The sequence below is a fragment of the Pelmatolapia mariae genome, linkage group LG13 (genome assembly GCF_036321145.2).
Source record: "Pelmatolapia mariae isolate MD_Pm_ZW linkage group LG13, Pm_UMD_F_2, whole genome shotgun sequence".
Taxonomy (NCBI): domain Eukaryota; kingdom Metazoa; phylum Chordata; class Actinopteri; order Cichliformes; family Cichlidae; genus Pelmatolapia; species Pelmatolapia mariae.
In genome coordinates, this window is record NC_086238.1 from 1,535,614 (window position 1) to 1,562,022 (window position 26,409).

Genomic DNA, 26,409 nt, shown 5'->3' on the forward strand with positions numbered 1-26,409 from the left:
TTTAACCCTCATTTCAGTAATTAAGACAATTCAGGTAATAAAAGATTGACACTCACTGGCCACTTAATTAGGTCCACCTGTATAAATCACTCCAATGCAAGCAGTCGCATTTATGACGCTACCACGCTGTCGCAAAGGTGTCCTTTCACCTCACTGTTAGATAATGATAGAAGTTGCTAATCGTAAATGCAAACCAACCAAATGTGGGGCAAAGTTTATGCGTTTATCTAGGACAATGTGGGAAATGTCACTGATGCTAAACAGCGACTGCTCTGGTTTGCATCACTCACGTGAAGCATGGATTTACTGATGCCTCAATTTTTTCGAACCATGAATGGAAGCTAAAGATTGTTTTTGCGATCTTATGCAACAATCTTTCAGCCGCTGGTTTCACTGCTTGTGATCTTGGGGTTTCACTGAGGATAAATCCACACAGCCACACTTTTGTTGTTTGTTGTTTGTTGTTCACCTTCATGAATTACAGTCAGCTGAACTGTTGGTATGGTGTGGGACTCCATATAACTATCACGGCGTGCCAAACAGAGCGAGACCAGTAGTGCACATTTAAGAACATCAGAAATGAGCGATTACACTGTTATGGTTATAGATTGTCCATGCATTTTTATATAAAGTTTGTATAAATGACAATCAATAAAGTTATAAGTGTAACACACTGACAGGATGGTTGTATTAGTTATTTTTCTACAGGTGTCACAATAACTCCTGTAGTGAGACTTTTTTAGTGCAGTAATCATGAAAATCTGCCATCACGACAGCACTAAAACACAGCGAGCTCTGAGTTAATGTGTCTTAATATGAGAAGCTGTGATTGCTTATAAAAACTGTACATTAATAAACTGTAATAAACTAATAAATGTCCTCATAACTGCTTGTAAATGCAGAGCATTATTAGCATTAATACGTGTTTATACACTGATCATAAATGCCAAACTTTACATGTTTTTCTGCACTAAACTGCAGCTTCTGCAACCTCGTTACTTCAGCTATCAGTCAACTTACATTCACTCCGTCTCCGTCAGCTCTGCTGCTTCCTGCAGAACAAAACGAAACGACAGAAGGCGTCTGAGAATGATGTTCGATGCTGCCGTAAACCAGCCATGACACTTGAAACAAGTACAACAACCAAACATTAGACATGCATAATCACACACGACAGCCCCACGGCGCGTAAACACACGCAGCTGAATGCCTGAACAGGTTACATGCTCGCTCAGCAGGTCGGACACGTCGCCTTTTCTGGGTTTTAACGAACGTAAACCGTTGTCACTCATGGCGATCTCTCGCGCTCTGAGCGCTGCGTTAATAAGGTTATGATTGACATTAAAACCCTGACGTGCATATACAGATATTTAAAACGGTGATGCAAATTCCCCTCAATAGCCTACAGTCCGGATTATGGAATGACAGAGCAATTTGATGCAGAGACAATCGCTAATCACCTAAAAAAAAGAAGGAAAAAATGGAATTATTAAAATGGAGAGAGCAGGATGGAGGAGAGGAGGCAGCACAGCTACAAGAAGAAGAAGAAGAAGTGATGTTTTCTTAATGGGTGTTTTTCCTAAATGACCAGTTAGTCATCTCAGACATCTGAGACGGGGAGAGCAGAGCACTCAGGCGACGTTTAGAGAATAAAAAGCAGGCTGAATGTCGCCGGAGAATTGCTGCGGGGCTTAAAACGTGGCCCTGACACTGAAATGCTGAACATTATTAGCTGCTCTTTAAAATAATGGGCACGCTCTCTCCATCAGCTGTTACTGTTGAAAGCACTTGTTGTCTTGTAGGCAGTTTGGGATGATTAACAGCAAAATGGAGGGTGGATTAATCTAAAGTCAAAGGAATGTAAACATAGTGGATTCAATTATTAGATCTGCAGTTTTGGCTTAAATTCTAGATTTGGGAAGGGAAGGTAACTCGAGCCAGAAAGAAATCAGATGCTTTGTACAGGTATAAGTACCTGTACAAATGAGAAAAATTATGTTGGCATGACTTCTTTAAATAAGAAAGAGCCACAATAACGGGACACGGATGAGATCTTTAGCTGCCTGAATGGTCTTCAAACATACACAAAATCATACACAAAACTCTGTATTTCTCTGGTTATCATCTCCAGGTTAATCATTTTCTTGTTTTCATTTTTTTAAGCATTTAATAAAGTCTGCTAGGTTTGCATCTAAACTCAGTCTAGATGTAAACCAGGTGAAAAATGATCCATCAGTCTATTCATCTATCAATTTTCTGCCTCTTCTGCAATCAGGTCAAAGGATGCTGCAGTCTAAGTAGAGATGCCCTGACTTCTCCTCTCCTTGGCCACACTAACCAAGATGTTGGAAAGACATCTAAAATAAAAAGCTAAACTGATTCAAAAGTAAAAAGTTTAGTGGACATCGATAGCTACGGTTTCTTTACAAAAAGACAGGTTTCACTTTTTACCAAAGCTGACTAGCAATGTCATCCTCTGAGAGAGTTTTGCTGGGTTTGCACTGTTTGCAGACATACCTGTTTGTTTCAGCATCCTGAGCACGTCTGGGTTGACGGTCACATGTAAGGTCTCTGGTTGTTGTCTCCTCCGATTGGCTGCTCCATCAGCACTGAAGAAAGAAAATAGAGCTGGTGACACATGTTTCATGTTGTTTAAAACTGAAAGAATGAGCGCGTCCGTAAAACAAAGCACAGAATAGATAAGACCAGAAACATTATGATAAAGTAAATATGCTGTTTGCCTCTAAGGTTCTATATCTGGCACAAAACCATTAGCGGCAAATCCTGAAAGGCAGAGATCTTTAGACAAGCAGAAATCATCCATGAACCCTCTTATAAACCCAGCACTGATTTAGCAGGTCTGGACTCACTCACGAGCTTCTCCAGCTGGCTAACAGGCTAAGCTATGCAGTTTGAGGAAAAGCTCACTGCAACTGATAAAAGAGAAATTTCACAACAGATCGACATGAAATGTGAAATCATGAGATTTTCTACTGGCCCAAAAAAGGAAGGAAGCAATGCAGACATTAAGCCTGTATTACTCCATGCTTTTAAGCAATACATTGATTTATAGAAAATAATTTTATTGACCATTTGGCTGTGGTTTGGAATTTTTTGGGCGTCCCCAAACCACTACTTTTTCCAGGATCCTGTCACTGGTTCATGTTTCATTCCCCCCTTTGAACCTCTCTGGTCACCACTGGTTACTCAAAGCACCTTATGAGCTTTGCCACCTCAGAGAGCTCCCATCCAATTATCTGGCTATGATGATTCGGCCTTGTGAAAGCAGCGCAGGTTTTTACACCTGACTATTTCCCCTTGTCCAATTTTTCAACTACTAGAGCTCTCTTATTTCAAAAAAACTTTTTGTATTTATTCATCTTGGGTTTGCTTTGTCCACTAAGGTTTTAAGTCTGCTTCTAGTTTATATTTCAGATAGAGATTTAATGAATTAAATGAATCTGAAACTTTAGTTTTACAGTGTTTGGTTTGTCCGTTTCCATCACAGATTTAGATACACACCACTGTTACTGCTAAACAAAAACTAAGGTGTTTTCTCTCTATAGCATTACCAGAAGAAATATAAATGGTCGGTAAGACAGAGTATTGAACTGCAAGCAGATACTTCTCTCAACCTTTCAAATGTTCAAACATGAACATTTTTAGTTTTTCCTTTACAACTTTAGATTAGATCACACCAAGAAGTCACAGTCAGCGCATGTCATTTTTAACAAATAACATTTATCGTTATCATTTATCATCATAAATTAAACTGTTAACAGAAATTCTCAGCTCTCTGTCGCTCTGAATGCTCACAGTAACTTTGGCCTCCAGTAAGCAAAAATAAAAAAATGAAATCTTGCATTCTCCTTCCTCCACTGACAGAAGACTGTGTGATGAGCGAGAGAGGCCAGCAGCCATCAAAGGAACGTTGGGACGCTTCCCAGATTTCCGTCTTGTTCTCTCTCACTTCGAGTCGGATTTGGGGAATGCGGCGGGAATCGGCGAGGAGCCCCCAAACTGCCATTGTGCTCGCCTTCCTCTCTTTCTCCGCTCTTTTCTCAGCGAGCCAAACGGGAAAACGCCTGCGCTATAATTCCTGCCCTACTCCATCTCAGCTAAGCTGTCACTGGCTTCACATGAGAAACAATGAAACTTCATCGGAGACCAGATTACAAAAGAGGAGGGGGGGTGGGGGGTGTTTCAATATAAAAATTGTTCTAAAGGAGGAGGAGGAGGGGGGTGTGCAATAAAAAAGCAGAAGCTTTGTCTCTTCCTCTCTGTGGCCATTATCTTTGGGGAGGTTTGGGGATCTGCTTTCTTAGCCTCTGTCAGCGGTGCAGGGGAAGACCTGGGGTAGTACGACTGGGCTTTTGGCTGCCAAATCGCCCTAACCCTCTTTACCGCTCTTTTTTCCCTCGTCTCGTTCCTTTTACTGTTTTTAAAAAGAGCTTAGGACACAGCATCTCTGTCTCTTCCCCTCTCTCACTCTCTCTCTCTCTGGACCCAGCTTGTTTAAATTGGCCGATAGGAAAGGATTTGGGGTGGATGGAAGGGGCTTAGAGAAACGCAGAGTGGAGGGGTTGGAGGGTGGAGGGGGTGCAGCAGAGAGTCATCAGTGTTACAGTCAAACAGCCATGAAAAGCCTATGAGGATGAAAAGAACAAGAGTGCCTTTTTATCTAATGCACACAAATCCCATATAAATACTCCAATATGTTAGTTGGGGTATGACAAGGAAGGCCCCTCCATCACTTCCCCACCCCACCACCATCCCACAATAATAGAGCCGTGGATGTGGCTGTGTTTGTGTGTATGTTTGTGTGTGAGAGACGGAGAGGGATGCTTTCAGCGCGTCTTTAGTCACACTGTTTCAACATGTCATTCATGTGGACGATTGTATTAAACAATCACTCTGAAACACTGAGTTTGGTCTGCACTCTGGAGACTGAGCCGTAGTGAAAATGGACTCTGGTGGCGTTTTAAAAATGTGGCTCCCGGTTCAACTCTGGGATCGCTGGAAGCGTAAGACCCGGAACTGATGTGGTTTTGACATTTGAAATGTCGCTGGGAGTGAAGGCTCTTAGGCTGCAGCTGGGTCATTTGGCCACAGACGCTCTCATACGATTCATGAGCAGACAATGCAGAACCTCTGGGGGAACGTAGCAGTGCCTGGATGCCTTATTTGTAGTGAGCTGAACTAAATATTTTTTTTATATAAATGGCAGCTCAAGTAAACATTTTTGCAAAAACAAAGTATCAAATGATTGTGACAGTATAGTATCGCCTGAATCTGTAACATCTTAACACTATAGAAAGTTTACGTTTGTTTATCTGCCTGATCCACAAATGTATTGTGGTTAATTCTCTGGCACTATATGCACAAAGGGGAAAGGAACAGTGTTATATTGTGTGTGTTTGGAAAGAGGTTAAAGCGATCAGCAAATCACGCTTCACCAAAACCTGTTGCTTCTTGTTTTTATCCAGAAGGACATAAAATACACTCACCAGCTACTTCATTAATGCGAATATCTAGTCAGTCGATCACTCAGTGCATTTAAGCATGCAGACATGATCAAAGCGAGCTACTGAAGTTGTGAACATCAGAATGAGGAGGAAAGGCAACTTAAGCAGGCTGTTTGGCACCAACAACCATACCATGTTCAGAGTATTTTAGAAACTGCTGATCTGCTGGGATTTTCCCCACACAGCCATGCCTACGGTTTACAGAGAATGGTCTTAAAAACAGAAAATACCCAGTGACTTAATATTGTAAGGTAAAGACCCCACAATAATACAGAGAAACCCCAAACAATCAGACGGCCCCCTTATAAGCAAGCACTTTGGCGACAGTGGGAAGGAAAAACTCCCTCTTTAACAGGAAGAAACCTCTGGAAGAACCAGGCTGACAGAGGGGCAGCCATCTGCAGCAACCAGTTAGGGGTGAGGGGAGGGACACAAGACAAAAGGCATGCAGTGGAAGAGAGCCAGAGATGAATCATCACTCATAATTAAATGCATAATACTCAAATAACTGCTCATTAATTGGCGGTACAGGAGATTCACGTCATGGATGTGCGGTGGGCAAATCTGCAGTGACTGTGTGATGTCATCTTATCTTTGAGGAGTGTTTCCAGCACCTTGTTGAATCTATGCCATGAGGAATTAAGGCAGTTCTGAAGGCAAAAAGGGGATCCAACTCAGTACTAGGAAGGAGTATCTAATGATTGGCTGGTGAGCGTATGTACTAACATTAAAGGACCTCAGTCCAAAGCTTACAGCCTTTACAGTGTCATATGCACCACTTTGATAACCACTGTCTGTTTACAGTCTTTTTCTAGTGCCTCTTCTCTGATGCCACCACGCATGTCCTGAAAAAGAGCATCTATGACTGATCGGGTATCAGTGTAAAAGCTGTAATGTCTCTCAGTCATAAAAAGGCAAGATTTTGTAACTTTAATCTGATCATAGACCACATAAAAGTTAGACACAACCACCGTACCATCTTGGACTCATTTCTGGACTCTCCATACTGAAGCTTCAGCATTAAGGTGTTGTTTTTTGAGCCAGAATAAGGGAGGAGAATCTGGAAAATTTGCTTTGATATAAATATGGTTCTAGCTCTAAGGATGTCACACCCCGTTTGAAAACCAGTTTAAACAGATAACACTTGACAAATGTGGAACTGCACATGGTACATGTGACTCACTGTGTTGATGGTGAGTGTGGAGGGTCCGTCACACTTTGCCTCCTCGCTACCTGAAGGTCACTGAAGCTGGAACCACAGGCATCACTTCTGCCTCTCTGAAGATCTTCTTTAACACAAAAGACAAATATAAGGATTAGTGAGAGCAAAAAATTAATAAAGTGACCCAGATTGTGTCACTGCTTTTTATTATAGTACACATATACTAATAAACTGTGTGTGCTTCTCTGGCGTCAAAATGTTGCTCTGTTTATTGGCAGCTGCTGGTGCTGATATTTCGGTCTATAGCATGTTTCTAAGCCTTGCAATTTCTCCTCTAAATATGGTTTGTAATAAGGCGAACAGTGCCTGAGCATCGGTTTCTGCTAATTTGGACATCAAACCATGATCATCTCGTTTCTGATAAACACTCGATTCGAGTTTCTGAATTGAGACAAGATGTCAAACAGTAAACGGCGGATGTGCGAACAAAGCAGCCGACAGAGCTGAGAAGGAAGCAAGAAACAAACGCTGCTTTCCCTCAACACACACCGCAGCTAACAGGCTTTTACCGCAACAACCAAGAAGAGAGGGAAAGAGAGGGAGCGGGAGGGAGGAGGTGGAGAAGTGGATCTTAAGATAAAGCTCTCATCTCTTTGCCCGTCGAAAAGCCCTGCAGTCATGTCAGCCTTTGTGAGGGGGAGACAGAACGATCGGGAAACCAACTTGGCTTCTCCTCTTGGCAAAACGCTACTCAAAGGAAAAAGAGATAGAGGGGAAAAGAAAGGGGCCTTCCCTCGCACTTGTTCGCTACTCTGCCTCTCACAATGCTCTATCTATCCAAATCAGCACACTTGTCAGCCAGACAGCTATAAGCGATTTCCAATGCTGTTATAAAAAGGGACCATTTCTAAGCTGAAATGTGTGTTCTCTATTGTGCATTTATGTTTGTCCACAAGCGACAGCAGAATCTCTGTTCATCGGGACTTACAATGGATGCACATATGGGCCGTTTCCAAGTCTTAGACTGACATCCACCTTAAACAACTGCTCGATTTGGAAATGAGTCATTTTGTTTTTCTTTTTTTTTAGAAAACAAATACAAAAATGAGTCGAACAATAGGAGGAGATGTATTCATCTTTCCAGTGTTATTTTTTCAGTTCTGCATTGTGTAAAATAGCACATGGTGGAGATGACCTAGATGAGGTTTTTTCCCCAGTTGCTACTCAGGGAAACCGCAGCAAGTAGTTTTTCTGTCCTATAACTCAGGTAGCTGCAGATGGGTTTCAAAGACTTTTTGAGTTGGCACAGAAGACTGAGGCAGAGACATTTGGGCTCATGTGTTTTCCTGTACCCTAAAAAAAAGGTGATTCTGGAAGTCATAATTCTACTTCAATAACAAGACCAAAGTTTTAGCATCAAAATATACTAAAAGAACATAAAGAAGAAGTATCAACCACATAGACTCATATGCACAACATTACTGGATCATAAACAGTGATTAATTAATGAATATATCACTTTAATTTTGCAGCTCAAGATGCTGTTTAGCTTCATCTGTACTAATACTTTTATATTTCAAAATATTTTCGATTTATGTAGTACAATAAAAGTTCAAAATATAGTGAAGCGGAAGTAAAAAGCAGCAACTGTAATATAGTGAAGTACTTGAGTAAATGTAGCAAGTTCCATTTCATCCGTTCCCATTTAATTACTCTCTCATGCAACGGCTTTAGGCACTGTAAGATTAACAGTACACTAATGACTTAGTGGGTGGTGGTGGTGACGGGGGCATCATATTTCAGGGTGGTCTGTGTCACCACATGCTTCCCTTTTGGAAATGCCTTTCAGTACTTGCAGGTAATTTCAGGTGTAAAACTGCCTCAGGATATAACCTGAAAAGCAACTTGAGTGATTTAACGGCTATTCTGACGTCTGGCTAAAGGACAGCAGTTTTAGGTTTTAGCAGAATTAGGCTTTAAGCTAATACATTCATTTAAACAAAAAAAACAACAACCCCAAAACAAAACAACATAGCATCAAATAAATGAAATTGCAGGGTGGAGAACAGCAAATAAACCCCACTCACACACAGCTGAAGGAAAAGTTCAATATACTGTCTAGCTGAAAATTGGTTTTCTCCTTCAATGTTTTCTCCTTGTGCACCTCTGGACTCGCTTTATGGAAGTCCTGTTCTCACCACCTGCACACTGTCAAAGGCACAACCTGCAATTTGAATTTCTTTGTGGGGATGAGGATGAGCCAAATATGGCCGTAGGTTGTTTGTGCTCCATGTTCTCCCTAAGACGGCTCAGCACGTTACACTAGAACACAGCAATGACAGTCTGACTGGTAAACAAATTTATGGTTCACAACTAAAAAAAAAAAACCCTCAACAAGAATACTTGTAATCGGATGCAACATCTTTAAACTTGGATGCAGCAAACTACAGTTTGGTTCCTCAAACGATTCCACAGAACCAATCTATCATCATCAGTGATGATGAATCAATCTAAAGGCCCGGTGTAAGTAATGTAAAGAAAATAACCAATCATTTGGGGGGTTTTTTCTAAATGGGTGAAGTTAGTTTGGTGATAGACTGGTAACCTGTCCCTCTCACCCCGTGACAGCCTGGATAGGCTGCATCTTTCTAGACACAACCTTGAATTGGATCAGCAGTTAAGAAAACGGAAGGATGGATGGAATAAACTATCATTTTAAAGCAAAAAAACAGATGTGAACAAAATACCTACGCTGTTCAGTTAAATAGTGTCTTATACTGCTGTGTCAGAACAGATCCCCCACCATCTGTCCTAAAAAAACAAAACAAAACTAACTAAATAAGTAAAATGTGTAACAGCTACTCCAGTGAAAGTTACTGCTGGCCACTCATGACTGAAATCCATACAGAGGGAGGAAAAACTCTTTCAAAGCTCAGAACAAAGCTCGGGTTAGGTCATGCTTATGCTTTTGTCATAACAACAGGTTGACCTAATAGAGGTCATTTCAGATTTCACAAACAAAACGAGCTGTTTTTAAGTTTCTCTTGAGCAGCAAGAAACTAAAATTGATCTGCTTTCAAACGACCACCAGAACACGTTTACACAAACATGTGTGTCTGCTTGATTTCTATTGAGAACAAACAACTTTCAGTTTCTTAAGTGTTTGAACTGAATTTTTTGACAATGTGGGGCAAAGGTGACTGAAGCTGCACTGTGGGAACTTTGTGCATAGAGAACATGTGACTGATGACACAGTCTGTGTTTAGTCAGTGAGGAAGGAATCAGGAGGAGACCATGTGATGATGAGAACAACCAGACATACCTGCAGATGTTATTTATATTTCAACAGCAAACATCACTCTGATTAATTTGCAAAGCACATATTAGTACATGCAGGTACGGACTGAATTTAACTGAAAAACCCTGAAAGGCACCGAAACTCGAAAGTTGACTTCTTGTCGTTACCTTGGACTGGTTCTTATTTAGCACTTTTCTACTCTATCTTGAGCACTCAAAGCGCTTTACACAACTTGTGCATTCACCCAATGACACCCATTCGCACAAGCACTTTTTCCTAAGCTGTTACCAAGTGCTTCTTAACTAACATTCACACACATTCATATTCCGATGGATGCATCGAAGAGCAACTTGGGGTGAGTATTTTGCTCAAGGATATTTGGCATTCAGACTAGGGGGAAGCCAGGAATCGAACCACCAACGATCAGTAGATGACCTGCTCTACCGCCTGAGCTACAGCCACCTTAAAAGTTAAAGTGGTTTCCTTAACAATCAGTCCGTTTACTGCTTCTGTTTTAGGAGCTTGCACATGCCTAATGATAAATGTGTGAGTGTGTCACAAACACGCCAGAGGCTGTGTTTGTGTGCGTGCACGCATGCATGCGTGTGTTTCTGTAAAGCGAGACTTGTTCACTGGAGCCCTTTGCTTGAAGCAAGCCGCTCATTATTTATGACCTGGCTTTTCTGCTCTGTTAATATGCTGTCTGCTTGTCTGTCTAACATACAAGGGGACACACACTCTTATAAAATGGGATCAGTTTAACCGTCCTCATCAAGGGCTGTGACAACACCTTAGTGTCACTGTCATGAGTGTGTGTGATTTCTAAATGAATTCAGACCTTCTGACGGCTGACTGTGTCATTTAAAAAAAAATCTATTAATCAAATAAACTTTACTAAGAAAACATTTTTTATTTAATTTACGGTATAATCACATGGAAACGAGTTTTCACAGGACTGTGCATGCAAGTTAACTCTTAATGTCACCAAGGTCAGACCATGCAATACTCAGAGAACCTCCAAAAAACCAAGAGGTACATTTCTCTACAGCCTCAGTTATCATGCTAAATTGTAAAAATCATGACAGTAAAAGTAGAAAAAGACTGAACAAGTATGGACTACTTGAAAGGGTTTTCCAGAAAAAAGCCTCGTCTCTCTAAGAACAACATGGCGGAGTGGTTTAAGTTTGCAAAGCTGCATCTGAACAAACTACAAGACTTCTGGAACAATGTCCTTTGGACAAAAGTGGAGATGTTTGGTGTCACATTTGATGAAAACCAAACACTGCACATCAGCAAAAATACCTCATACCAACTGTCAGGATGGCCGTGAAGGGGTGATGATTAGAGCTTGTTTTGAAACCACAGGACATGGGTCTCTTCCAATCACTGAATCGACCATGTGAGGCCATCTGTGTGATAGATAAAGCTTGGCCGAATTTGGGTCATTTACAACAGAATGGCTGGAAAAAGAAAAGAATCTGTGTTGTGATGGCCCACTCCAGACCTCAACCTGACAAATACTGTGACGGGACTTTAACTATTTTCCTCTATACCCTGTGATTGCACCTCAGTGTACATCAATAAAAACGGGTGTTGACAACCACCAGTTTTCGGGTTTTTCCACAGATAGCTGCAATTTGTATTGCAATGTGTATTATCCCCTTTTATGTAAAGACTTGCGATGTAATTCTTTTTACCGACTTTATGTCCCATATTATGAAACTGCAAGTACAGTAAAATCTAGTGACACATAATGAAGCTTCAATGCTGTAGAAACATCATCTACTGCTATGCAGCAACACAGAATAAGCTTTGAATCAAGTAGATAAGTTTGCACTGAATATTATCATTTTATTCAGTGAAGTTGTGAGAACTGATCAGGACCCAGACTTCTGACTGTGAAAGAAAAATATAGGCAGGCCATACAAACCAACGTGGTGTTTAATATTCATTAATTTCTTTGTTTTCTTTACTTTGGCAAGTTAATATTTGATGTTTTCCCTCTTCTTTATTTACACTTTATCTACACTTTCTTCGTTCCTCACTTGTTATTTATTTTCCCTTTTCACCCTCCTCCTTATTCCTGCTGTCATCCCTCCTTTTTTCTTTCTCCCTTCTGTCCCTCTTGCTCTAAAGTGCTGTTGTCCAAGGATAGGACACGCTGCAGGTGATGGAGGCAAATCATCGAGGACATAATTAAGAGGCTTACGAGGAGGAGTGTGCATTTTACGCATCACATTTGAAATATATAAAAAAAAACTGCATGCAAACAGGCCTCACAGTTAGACAAGCGCTCATTTTCATTCACAGACAAACACACAGACACTCAGCCGTAGGGGTTTGACCTTATACAGTCGAGTTAAATACCTCTCTTGCTTCATTTGGATGTCTGAGTACACACACACACACACACACACACACACACACACACACACACACACACACACAGCCTTCCAGTGTGTTTTAAGCACCAATGAAGGACTCTTCCGACATGTTCATCTAGTTCCCTCACAAATTTGAATGTAGTCTGCTCACCCGTTGGCCCTCAAAGCTTCTGTGAGGAGTTGTGTGTGTGTGGTGTGTTTTTGAGTGTGTGTGTGTAATCAGGAACGTAGCTTGATCCCCTCTGGTATGTGCTTTCGGGAGCGTTTGTCAAAGGGCAGCAGCACAGGCTAAAAATGACAGAAAAGCTGGGTCTTTCCTCCTCTTGCTGGTGTCAGACTACATTTCATTAGCCTGACATTAAAGACTTTGTCTTTAAATGTATAAAACGTAATCTTGAAATATCTACGGTGTGGGGCTAAATTTTAATTGTCCACTGTGTAGTCATCATTTTATATCATTTGTGACAAATATTTCCTGCGGAATCTCACTTTTGCTCATTCTTATATACCAAATGAGCACATGTTTTCAGAGTTTTGACACAGCTATTACTCTGGCAAGCATGATTCTCCTCTGTGCTGTTAAAGGAAGGCTAGAGCCTAAGAAAAAAAATCTGCTCTTAGATGTGAGAAAAGTGTGTCACAGTGGGTGAGTTACCGAGGTTATCAGGTATCCACCTCCCATTTCAGATGTGAGGAGAAATAACGAGTCACATTTGGTGTCTTTTGGTTAGACATGATGATTACTTTTCTTACCGTTGCCTGCAATGGTCCGGGCCTCGATTTCATTAGCTTTCCTCTTGGCCACATCTGCTAGCACCAGCTCGCCCTTATCACTGGCAACATAATGGAGGTCCTTTGAAGGTAATGCAAGAAAGAAAGAAACGTGAACGTTAATCTAAAATGAATCTAGGCTCAGATGACAATAGGGTTTTTTTTATTTGAGGGGTTTTGGGTGGGGGAGATGCGGCATTTTGGCGGGAGAAGGAAGAAACAGATGAAATGACAGGGGGAAAAAATGAACCGTTTGAAGCCCAACATCAGAAGGAGCACCGGTTTGGATGAAATGCCGGTTCCTCAAAAAACTTTGAAATCAGCCTGCTTGCGCCCCGCACCATCACCAACCTCCTCCACACACACGCGCACACACAATCACGCCCGCTTCCCTGGTTTTGAACTACGGAGGATGTTATCAGTCACATTTCAAAAGTGTGAGAGGAGACGAGGGACTGTTCACCTTTCAGAAACGCTGGTATTCTCTCTTTACGGAGAAACATATCCAGCTAAGCATATTACGATATCAGCCTGCGACAATATTGGAAACAGCATGTATCCTCTGTATCTCTCTGTTTGAGTCTCACATGGCCACAAAGATGGAGATAATGTGGCTAAATGATGTCTGAGGGTGGCTGATTTAAAACCCAGCGCTGCCACATATTCATTAACAACCACACTGAGTATTACATCTGCTTCTACATGTGAGGCAGAGGTCAATTCATTATTTATTAAATTGTGGAAAAATACAAAAATATCTATATTTCTTTTTAAGTGATGTGCTTCGAAAATGCCAGAAACAAATAAAATAAAGGAGGTGCTTCTAGCGTTTTGCAAAGGGCCTTTCCCCCTAGAGCCACACATTCTGTGTCCAGGTTACAAAAACACAATTGGTGCAGAATTATTGAAGGTTGTCCAGCCTGGTACGTTCAGAGAGACGTTTCTGATGCATCAGATTTGGAAGAGCTGCAGCTGAGACGTTCTCATTTGCAATTTTGATCAGATGGAAGTAAAACTGTAGTTTTTCCCTGGCATTTTTTTCTCTAACTCACACTCTGGATTGATAATGAACAAAATGAGACGTGTTTCTAAATCCTCCCATTCAAAGAGCCCGAGCTTTTCATCTTCAAGCTTACAGTTTTGTTATGCACTGAAGTTGAAAGTAGAAATTCCAAACATTAGTTGAGGTTTCAACTTTATTTTCCCTTTATGAACTGTCTGAATTTGACCAACATCAAATAAAGAGAAGGTTTTTTGTACTGCTTTTTTTTTTTTTTTTTTTTTTTTTTTAACTATATGTCACATCAGATACTCGTAATTGTCCTCTTGGTATCTAAGGAAGTTAATATATTAATTACCTTTAAATACCCACTGCTTGTTATCATGTCACTTGTTTAAACAGTTAAATTAAACTTTGTTTTTTCTGGACTCTTTGTTCTTTTGGTTTGTTGGTTGTTTTATGTTATTAGGTTTTCCATTCACTGTATGAATGCTTGCTTGGACCACCTTGAAAACAGAGGCATATTTCGCAAGAGGTTTTATCTAGAAATGATAAATATGAATACTAAAAAAAAAAGGTTTATAGTGTAGAAAGACCCTGGGAGCTCTGTATTTGGTTGTGTTTATTCACTTTGTTTTGTCAAATTGTTTTCAGGCATTTTCTTAATTTGCATGTGTGTTAAGCTTTCAAGGACACCCAATTAATCAGACTTTTTGGATATCAAAGGCAAATACAGCATAGTATAATGATCAGTCTATAGATAATTTGCATGTATTTTGAGAGTGAAGCAGCTTAGTTCATTCAATGAATTTCAAAATAAAAGGAAGAAAGCTTTATGCTTCATATCCTGCACGATGATCACTTGTTGTACATTTGTGAGGGCAGATGTTAAAGGTTGGCTATGTTGTTTTCATGTAAAGACACTGGAAGCATCATCATCATCAACATGTTGCTGCAGTTGTTGCATCCTGTGAATCTGTTAGCAACGCTGCTGAAAAGGCCAAATATACAAACTATACAAATGTGAGAAAATGTTAGTCTGTGCAGTAATAATGGCAGAACCTCTGTAACATTCGACCTCTTGAATTGATTGAAGTGGGAGTGAATCAAACCCTCATCCTGGCACCCCACGAGGGCCGAGTGAGAGTCGCAGGGTTTCCCCGGGCTGAGTGCAGGGCCTGAGGCTCCATCAAAGGGTACAGCGTGTTAAGGAAAGTCTTCCGCCTCAGCGACATCACAGGACATCACTGCCGTGACTCAGGGCTCGCCATGGATAACCCTCAGCTGGCTAAAGCCAGCCCCCAGCTGAGTCTGCACCCGGCCCTAATACCCCCATATTGTAACCCAGCTTTTGTACCCCAAGAGGAAAGAGAGAGGGGGGTGCTGGTTTCCAAAAGAGGTGTGGAGCAGAGAGGGATTGAAGCAGGCAGAGAGCGAGAGTAAAGGGGAAAGAGAGTGGGAGAGAGGTGCTGAAATTGAGGAGTATGAATGGGAACAGATTGGGTAATTATAGTGTGGTGCCTGCCCTCTGTGGCGAAGAGTTAGGAGGAAATGTGAAAATGGCCGACAACAAAATGGCCTCAAAAGAGCCTAAATCGGCTCCCAGGACTGAGGTGGCCAATTGAGCCCCTGTGAACGAGGAGACATGGCCCCTCAATTAGATATGAGTGAGGCTTCTTAATTGATAACAAACAGAGCAGCACAAGATTAAACAGACGAGGAGGGAGAGGAGGCAGTACAGTGAAATGATGGAGAGGCGCGTGAGTGACAGAGCACAAGGGAAGGGAGAGGGTGAACAAGACGTAAAAAGACGAAAGGGAAGCAAAACTCACAACAACAAGGAGAGAGAGAGAGAGCGGGAGCGAGCGACGGGATGACAGACAGAACAGAACAATATGAACATTTGATGTTGGGGCGCTTTATTCCAGCTTAGCCCCTCATAATGCTGTCTGAATCTGAGGAAAGAGACCCAGAGAAAGACGAGTGAACAAATGCGAAACGATAGAGAGACAACTGAGAGCTGGAAAGAGAGAGAAAGAGAGAGAGGAGTATCAACCCGACTAAGACGGGATAACAATAATACTGCATATAAAACCATCAGATATTACACCTCTTATTCCCCAACGCTCAAACGCGACACTAATCTTATTTATATAAGAGCTTTAGGGGTTGCAGCGAGCCAGCTAACCGCACCGATAAAGAGGGGCGTTTTAGTGGGCCATATTTGGGGAGTAGAGGGGAGGGAGGTGGTGGATGCTAAGAGCCCGATATTGCCTGATATTTGGGTTACCTCCAAATAAATGAGGGATTAGGTTAACTGGCACACAGCAGCGCTTACAGCACATTAACTGACGGGCTCGTGTCCCTATGTTTGCAGTGTGACGTGTTGGCTTTGGACTCAGGATCGATGAGAGTGAGCATACACAAAGTGCACTGCACTTTTTTAGGCGAGCATGTGTGCACAAAAGCTTATTATGGAGTGATAACAGCATATAAACTCAGTGTCCTATGGATGTGTGGCCGTTTGCAGAGACTGCAAAATAATTCAGATAATAATAATCAGATATTTGTAGATTTTTAATTCTTCTGTAATTTTCAATGCATTTTTAGTGCCTTATTCTTATAAATCAATGCCTATTTGTGACATCAAACTAACAACCAAATATGAATGTATTCTTATTTGTTGCCCACCTTTTTCAACTTTTAATAAAAGCAAATCAAGTGGGTGGACATGGACAACACATCACTTGAAAAGCAATGGGTTATTGGTATATTTGCAGTACACACATATTCCACTCATACATTCAAATTGCAGCGTTACACGTAAAGGTCAGTTCGATCATGTGGTTTATTTCTTGTAATGCCTGGCATTTGATAGCTCTGTGAATTCCAGTGATGCACCTGTGAGCCCGGAGTCAAAATGATGATGGTCATTTATACACGTCTGAAATCTCAACATGCAGGGATTAGTGAATGAGTACGGGCACAGCTTTTGCTCTTTGATTCATGGGGGTGGCATTAAATCCTGATGATTACCTCTGAAGCAGACACACTGGAAAATATCTACCTGGACCTAGTCGGCTATCCCTGGTGATAAACACACACAAATAGCTGTAAGTCCTACAAGTTCTAACTAAATAATAAACTGCATTTTGAGCTCACGTGGTTGCTGAAATGTTTAAGAACACAGTTATCATTTAACAGCTGCCAACGAACATTCAGTTAAATAGTGAGAAGAAGCCTGGACAAAATTCCACCCACCCAATTCTACCAAAGATCGTCCAGTCATGACATATTTAAAGATGTTAAATATGCAAAAATGAAACAGAGAGAACAATGACAGAGGCTCACATGCAAACTTTGATACATAAGTATTCATAGTGCAGTGTGACTGTTAATCCTGAAGATCAGTAAAGTTTAATTACAACTTTCCTATCAGACTGGTGATTAGTAACCACATTTTCTGAAAGAGACCTGAAAAACATACTATATCTACTTTTCTCTAGGTGTCACGCACTTCCTAATTCCTTCAGCCGCCTATCGAAGGTTGGATGTGTCTCAGACTTCCAGGACTGCAGCAGAATTTTTCTTGCTAACAGTGGTAATAACAAAATGGCCTGAGCCTCACAACGATCATTGCCACTGCTTAAATCATCAAGCCTGAATACTGCTGCAAAAGCGGAAAGGAAAAATAGAGTTTGGTGAAAAACTCAAATAGGCGACCCCAAAAAGTCTGCACACAGAATAAACCGATAGGATAGGCTTCCTTGCTCTGTTGATATAGACATACTATCGAGTTACTATGATGGTTTTCCAAGCATTTTTCCTACACTTCGTCAGCAATCTCAGTAACAGTTCTACTTGCCAATCTGCAGAGACTTTATTTGTTTTTTATTATAACATATTAATTGGTTGTCAAATGGTTGTGATCAGATAGCCACACAACATCCATCCATTTATACAGACTAATGTGACCAGACTGGAAAAGCATTGGCACTTTTCTAGTCTCACTTACCTCTCAAAGCAGTTTATGCTACTAATCACACATTCATACAGTGCTGTATTCTCCACTGCTCATTCACAACCGGCTTAGAGTCACCACTCATCCAAACATACATGTCTCTGGAGGAAAAAATGCACAAACTCTATACACTGGCTGGAATCAAACCAGGAACCTTTTTGCTATGAGGTGATAGTTTATTGTGTGAGCCTATACACAGTCGAAACTTACACCTTCAGCACACCAAACTTAATATTACCAAACAGCACATTTGCCAAGGTGCTGAAGAGGAAGAGATTTCCTTTCAGTTTTCAAACAGATCTACATGTAAATTGTTTTTTGGAAATCTTATCAATGATGTGAAAAGATGCCTTTTCACCTTTTACTTTTTAACCAAATTAGTTTTTGCTGGGTGGTGCAAACACATGCACACAAAAACATATTAACAACCTGACATAAAGTTTAATCCTCTGTACATGAGCGTATCCGTTTCACATTTGTTTTCTGACACATCTGCTATCCAGGAGTCTTGTGTTTGACTTCTATCTGATAGGCCTTAAGGACTTTAATTGTGCTAATTGCTTATCTGAGCAACAACAATGAGCTTACTGCCAAAGATGTGCAATTCCTCCTCCACCTACAGCACTGCCAAGCCTGGCATCAGATAGGAGAGGAAGATAGAGGGTGAACCGAAAACATGCAGCTCGCCTTACTGCTTGTGTATCTAACAAGAAAAAGTACAAGCCCTCACTGGGGAACAAAAGAGCCGGCATCAGATTTCGGCTATCACACAATTTGATTTAATTAACAAGCTACATCAAGAGCCAAAAAAACCCAGGAAGAGAAGAAGAAGAAAAAGGGGAGGTGGTGGAGGGAAAGAAAACTTGACTTGGCTGACGAATGACCTAATTGGTTACATTATCGACTCATTATCAAAGGCTAATTAGGGAGCTACTAAACAGCATCAATTATTTTTAAAAAATGCAAACGACTCAGTAACCCCCTCTACCAACGCTTCATACACCCCACCAACCTCCACCACCACCACCAATTCCTCCTCCCCCTCAATTTAACCCGACACAAGTGTTTCATTTTAACAAAAGGTTTCTTCTTTTGGGGAAAAAAGGCTTGGAGGGCCTCTATTGTTAGCTGGGAAACAATGGGGCAAGAGGGGATGGGGGTCTGATGATAGAGGGGGTGTATCATGCTGAGCATTTCTAGAAGAGATGAGCATGTTATCTGTGTGCATGTGGGTGCTCTTTACCAAGTCGACGGTGCGTTATTGAGTTCTATGGGCGAGTTTGGTAGTTAAAAAGAGTTTGGCGAAGGTGGGGGTTGCCCTCATTAACCTCCTCCACCTCGACTCGATCAGCAAACCAGCAGGTTAAAGCAACAACACAACCTAATTAGACAGAAGGACAGAGTGAGGGGTGAAATGTCAACGTCCTCCTTCTCTCTCTCTTCTCTCTTTCGCTCTTTGTGCACAATGAGGTGCTGCTCTCTTGGTCGCTGAGGCAAAAAAGTGCTTGAAAAAGGTTGTTGTGACTGAGGCTGAACTTTGTTACAGATCCAGCATGACAAGGACTTGCAATTATCTGTTAAATTTGGTGAGAATCCCCATAATGGGCCACCACAAAGGGATCCGCAGATGTTTAGTAATTCTGTCTCTGAAATTTGTTTGTAAAAGAAAAAGAAAAAAGGAGAGTAAAATAGGGCAGTCAAATGATGTTCAAGAGCTTAGAAAGATGTCACCTCTGCAACATAAACACTACATATGCTGAATTTAAAATCATCATAACAAACCAATCCATAGAAACAGCTCTCCCACATACATCACTTTTATATTTGTATATATATGTTAGAGATGCATTTATCTCCATGTGTACATTTTTTTACATTTACTTTTCTCAAACAAGAAGTGAGTGACCTGGCTCCACAACCATACTCATGAAATCTCGCCCAGTCCCGAGAGCCAGTGGACACTGACACAACGGTACCGGATAAAAATCACACCAGCTTCACACAATCTGGCTTCAAGGTCACGTTCTGTTTGCTGCTGTGATCCAAATCCTCTCTGTGAGGGAAATCGCTTTTTTTTTTTTTTTTTTTAAGAAAAAAAAAAGAAAAGAAAAAGCCTCATTTTACCAGTTAGTAATACACTAATCACAATTTAGTGATTTAACTAGATCTTCTTGTCTGTTTAGGGGCAACATTACTCAAAAAGGTGTGTGGATTTTTACCTGAGATGAAGCTTATTTAGGAAGGCTTCTCTATCACTGTCAGAGCCACATTGTTTATTGTGTCCCATATCTTTTCAAATACATGACAAATTATAGTCGCTAAAAATGGGAGCTATAATCTTGATGTTTTTAAGAAAATATGGCAGACAAAGAAGAATTTAGAGCAATGACAGAGGTATGTTTTACAATCATGTTTTGCAATCACATTAGTGCTTCTGACTAAAGATACAAGTTATCATGTCTGCATCGAATCATTTTAAAAAAAGATGACAGAAGAAGATTGTGAAAGTACATGAAGCTTTATGGAAAATATGTCAGAGGCTTTCTGGACTGATTTTCTTGACCTCTAGTTTGCTGACAGTACAGGCCGCCTTCTGCTTGGGCTGATATGTCCTGTAACTGACTCCACCCATCGAAACTAGTTCATACCCTTCACTGAAATGTATTATGATTACAGCTTTCTCTCCCCTCTCACTCATCTGGACACAGTTTCATCTCCCCCTTCCATCATTTTTGTGTTACATTTATCATTTAGTTTTCCATCTACACCACAGCCTCCTCCCCTCCCCTCTTTGCCCCCCTCTTTCCTTTGCACTCTTTCAAGGTTCACAGGCTCGACTCCACCTTTTCAATTCGGCTTCCCAGCAGCACTACTTAGTGGGGAGGGAATTGGAACCAGTGCTATCAGTGTGATTGAGGGACCAAGAGGAGTGTGTGTATGTGTGTAAGAGGGTCTGTATTAATGTCTGGGGTGTTGGTGAAGCATGGAGCAAAGGGGGCCCCGTGAAAAAGGGGGTCAAACACATAGGAGCATTTCAGCGTGGAGTGGAAGAAAGAACGAGTTAGAGCGAAGATGAGAGGAGAGGAAAAGGCTGAGCTGAGGCCGTGGAGGTTGTGAAAAGAGAGGCCCATACTGAGATCACACCTGCTCTCTGACACGCAACACACACACACTTGTATGGGTTACAAGTCATGTGCAAATGAAAGTAACAAGGGTGCAACAGTGAATAAGCAATTATAATAGGTTTTATACCAGTGGAAGAGCTGCAGAGAAGCTCCCTATAGCGCATGAGTCAACATCTAACCCTCAGGAGTCCATCTAGAGCAGATACACCAAACATGTTTTATTTCACTAACATAATCTAGAGTAAACATGTTAAGAAGACCTGATGAAAAGGTTCATGTACACAGATTCCAGATTTTTTTAAGAGACTCAAACTAAAAAAGGCACAAAGGTAAGCTTAAACTAACTACTTCACAGTTATCAGAGCTCACAACTGTTTTACTGTAATATTATAAGTGATTATGATAAAGAATTTCCAAATATTCATTGGTATCCGTTCATTCATGTTTATGAGTTGGGTTCCTTGCACTTTAACACTTTCTTCAACAGACAAAAAAGAAAAGATTCAGAGTTTTCATCGTTCAAACCTGACTGCTGAAAATGAATACATTATAAAAGGTGCCCAAGAAAGACAAGACTCAGTATAAAGTATAACAATAGTCTACAGACATGTGTCATACTTAATGTCATAAAGCAGGTATTTCGAAACAAATACAGGTATTGATGAATGAAGAAAAATGGCGGTAAGCATGTTACACGTCATGAACAGTTCTAACAGGGTCTCAGGATACGCGATCCCCAAATGATGAGATTTGCAGAAAATAGTTTCAGTCCATGGAGTGGTAATTTGGACTATAACTGCAAGAAAGGGATCTTTTAAAGATGTGTGGTACATGCTATACCATTCTATTTTCACTGGCATATTTTAAATATCATTTAATTTAAAAGCTCATGGCATATATTTTGAAATTTATACTCTAGCTTAAAGGTTTCTAAATTTCAGAGATATTATATGTGTACCGTAGTTTGTTAATCCCTGTTAGCCAGAAGCTTGTGGTTCAGATTCTGCTAAACACTCAATCTCACACAGTTCTTTCTACTTTTGGTTCTGCATGATGTCAGACAGGAGGGATATCCTTATATGGTCGTCTCAGATGCACAGCTTTGACTGTAAGCAACCCACTTGTTGGGTAAATAGTCTGTTTGTGAGCAGCATTCACTTTAAAGTAAGTTGGCTTGACAGGAAGATGGTCTCAAAAGAGCTATAAAAATGATCAGCAGCACCAAATCCCAGTTAAACATAAATATGGACGATTTTGAACCTTGAATCATTGGCTATTTTCATTAGTTCATTTGTTAAATTAGTTGATAATTAGTGTCCATGGAATTATATATTTTATTTAAGAAAAAAAAAGGCTTCCTTGTGAATTCTGTTTTGATGTCAATAACCCTTTTTGTGACTCTTTTCCCCCTCAAGAAAGCACATAAAAGGAAATTTTCTTTCTACTCACCATGAATAAATCTCTGGCTTCTAAATCTACAGCGAGGAGGAAGGCCTTCTCGAAATGCTGGTGCCTGCAGAGAAAAAAGGAGACAGTGAAAAAGAAAGACAACACCCTGAACATGAAAGCAAAACAATCATCAATCTAAAAATACATGCTTTCAATGAAAATGTATAGTTAAATAAGTCTAAGGTACATTTACGTGCTTGCTTTGGTCTGCACGTAGACACACGCCTCAATACAGACATGCACATGCACCTCTGCATTCAACACTGTCAATAATTGAACTGAGAATAGCGAGCTCTTTTCCTATTATCCAGAATTAAAGCTGGGAGAGAGAGCTGTATCTCCCAGTACAAAACACCTCAACTTTCCCCGTCTACAGCCGACATGAAACAAACAAACACAAGCGGAGAGAGGAGGAAGGGGGGGGCCTTCCTTCATTTGATGTTGATGGAGAGAAAAAGAATGCAGGTAGGTGATAAGAGAGGAGAGGACGAGGGATGCCAAACAACGCTCCAGCTCGGCTACAGAGGAGGAAAAAGAAAGAGAGGGAGAGGGAGCGGGAGGTAATTGCAGGATGGAGAGCAGTGAGCAGCAGTGTGTGGGAACAACAGGGTCTATTTCAGTCAAACAGGCGTTTCAAAAGGCTCTCATGGCAGAAGGGAAAATGAAACAACAGTCTAAACAGGTGCATGTGTGCTGCTTTGCCTTATGAATGACTCAAAGCTGCATCAGTATGTGTGTGCAATGAAATTCAAAAGCTATTTCTGTTTTAGAATTTTTTTTAAAATAGCAATAAAGAGAAGGAAATAAGCAGTGTTAAATTGTTTCTGAAAGAGGTTTTTGGATATTATTTCTTATTCTGATTCTCCACCCTGTGCTGATAAACCGCACTAAATGTTCCAGTAATCCCTTGAAAATAGTCTGTGCATGTATTTGTCTGTGCAAAGTCTTCAGAGATCTGGAACCTGATTGAGGAACCTACTCTTAATGCTTTTACTTTAGATTTTTTTTTATTTCAGTAGAGCTATACAAAACACAGTCCTTGACCCCTTGAGGACATGCACAAAGTAAATTTCTCCCTCAGTGCATTTAATTAAGACCACAGCAACAGCACAGAGTGAGTGGTGTTACCTGAGGAGGTGGTGAAAAAAGCGCCGGGCGTACTTGCTGATTGGCTCCCTGTACTCCAGTATCACTGTATCAGAGAGAGGCACAGGTGGGGCATAAAACACACCCAGAGCTGCTTCTAGCTGGGCTACAGACAGATCAGAAACACACACAAAATTAAGAAATGCATGTGATGTTTGCATGGAAATTAGCCAAGAATGTTTAAGGATGTGTGTTTCTAAAGCTAACAATGTAAAATTTGTTGCTCTTCTGCACAAAAATGAGATTTTTATACATTTTTATTTTATAAGAGAGACAGTGCCAAATCAAAGGCTCACTGACTAAAAGCCAACTAAAAGCAAAAGTTAACAACTAAATGAAAGGAAACTAAGATTTGAAAGAAAAACATCCAAAATATATCAAATATATCTAAGCATTCATAAGGTTTAGTACATGGAGGTGCTAAATACAGCAAAATGTAGACGAAATGAAAGGTAAATAAAAAAATCTTCAAGCACTGAAAGTCGACAGGTTAGCTTAGACTCATGAAATTTGAAAAGCAGCGATTTCGATTTGATAAGCATCACCAGGAAATGTAAAACCAATCAAAGCCACCTTCTCTCTCTGGGTTCAGCTCCATCCTCAGCAGGTGGTTGGTGACTGAGCTCAGGCCTCGGTAGATCTCATCCCCCGTGGTGCTCCAGTCCATGGCCTCTAGTATGCCCAGTGCCTCTCTGACTTGACCACAACGTAGCCTCTGCTGCAGCAGCTCCCCTGGACCCATCTGTCCCCCCGTGAGAGCGCCTGTCATATTGAGGAAAGGTTTGTAAGAAATAATAATAATGTGGTTAAGAAAAGACGAAGAAAAAAAATTATGAAATAATCCAGTTTTGATCCAGATGGGCATTGAATTAAGGGAAAACCCAGCAGATACAATAGGTTTCACATACATGGTTTGAGCCTAGTCCCATACTAAAACAAAAATTCAGACAAAACTACCACTGAAAAAAGATTTAAACTCTAGGGCAAGGATTTATGCATATCTGGGAAACTGAGGTTTAATCAGGTGCTGCTACATAGCACACAATTGATTCTCCAAGTCTCTTGGAGAATCAATTGGAAAGGAAGATGTTTTTTTCAAAAGATTTTCCTCATTTGGCGTTATGGTGATGGTGTCTAACAAAATGGTACAAAATGTCCTGTAGATCATTGTGAAGGCCTTACAAAATGATTCACATCATTTTCAGCAACTCCTTTATGCCCTAATGGATCCTGGGAAATAGAAGATAGATGTGTTTCATTGCATTAACTCAGAACAACTTTTAAGGATCTGCATTAAGAAACCAACAAAAATAGGAATAATTTATTCAGTATTTTTATCTTTTGCTGCATTTTTTTTATACCTTTTTGTTTAGTTTCTATATTTATATTTTTATATTTTTTCTAAGATTTTGATGATAGAGCAGTATGTGATTATTGATCTTTTCCTTTCCATCTATACCCTTAACAGTTTATCCAATTTAGGGTAGCGCGGGTGCTGGAGGCCTATCCCAGCTCATGAATACCAGTCCATCACAGTACTGAATGATACAGTATGTTTTCATTTTTCTGTGCTAAAAAGAGGGAAAATTCTCTTTAAGCTTTAACAGTTGGTGTGATAATGATTCTGTGACCGTGCAGAATAACCTGGAGGAGTTACTTAAGTTAAGTGAGTGTCCAGTGGATCAGTTCTGACTCTGAGGCAGCACTAGATTTGTTAGACCAGCATCGACTCGTCAATCAATTAGGGAGGAAGTGTGTTCAAGCCTTCATGTGTACTTTGTGTCCATCAGTTTCTGTGTGCAAATGCAAAATAAAAGCAAGCTTCTCATCCTTTAACACTGAGCAGAGTGCATGTTAGCATATGTTCAAATAACTTGCCTACATGTTATTGAAATATTTAGCTCTCTAACAGAATGGAAACCTTTTCAGGGTGTAACCAGCCTCTTATGGGGTGTGTCTGTGTGCTACTGCAAACGATATTATAACATAGAGTGACCTTTACCCCAAGATCATTTGAGGACTGCTCTGATGGACTGTACCTTGTGATCAGCGATGACTGACTGTGCTTTTGTTTGTGCAGACAAGGAACATGTTGAATAATGGAAGAATGGCATTTTGTACCCTTAACCGCAGCAGAGGTGTCTCACTCTGTTTCTTAAAGTTCAAAGCACATATACAGGTGAAGGTGTTGAATGCCAGGGGTAATTATGCTCTATTGTCACTTAATCATGAAGGTACATAATGCAGCAGATGGAGGACTCCCTGGCTCATTCTGATTTGCGTGAGACGAGTTGGTACAAGACCATGCTCTGACAGTAGTTTCACCTCACTTCTGAACTAATAGCCTTTTTCACATGCATGCAACATTTAACACTCTGCTGTGTGTGTATTAAAGTGTATATATTTACCAAACAATTTCTGGACATGGCTAGTGGCATAATAGGTGATCACTGACAGCAGTACTGTCAATGGGCCATGCTGCAGGCAGGCAAGAAAAACTCACTACTGATTCTAGTCTAATTAGTATC

The 26,409-nt window shown here is 40.7% G+C and overlaps 1 protein-coding gene across 3 annotated transcripts in view; it reads right to left on the reverse strand.

The window, feature by feature from the left end:
- Positions 1-26,409, reverse strand: part of wdpcp (WD repeat containing planar cell polarity effector) — a 92,343-nt gene that overhangs the window by 2,624 nt on the left and 63,310 nt on the right. For 2 of the 3 annotated variants that reach the window (XM_063491350.1, XM_063491349.1), the window contains 7 exons: positions 24,455-24,643; positions 23,864-23,987; positions 22,736-22,799; positions 13,123-13,222; positions 6,709-6,814; positions 2,518-2,609; positions 1,021-1,124 (listed from right to left, as the gene is read on the reverse strand). In XM_063491350.1, the coding sequence (XP_063347420.1) occupies positions 1,021-1,124; positions 2,518-2,609; positions 6,709-6,814; positions 13,123-13,222; positions 22,736-22,799; positions 23,864-23,987; positions 24,455-24,643 (779 nt within the window). The remainder of the gene's footprint in view (positions 1-1,020; positions 1,125-2,517; positions 2,610-6,708; positions 6,815-13,122; positions 13,223-22,735; positions 22,800-23,863; positions 23,988-24,454; positions 24,644-26,409) is intronic. The other variant, XM_063491351.1, reaches the window with a different exon arrangement.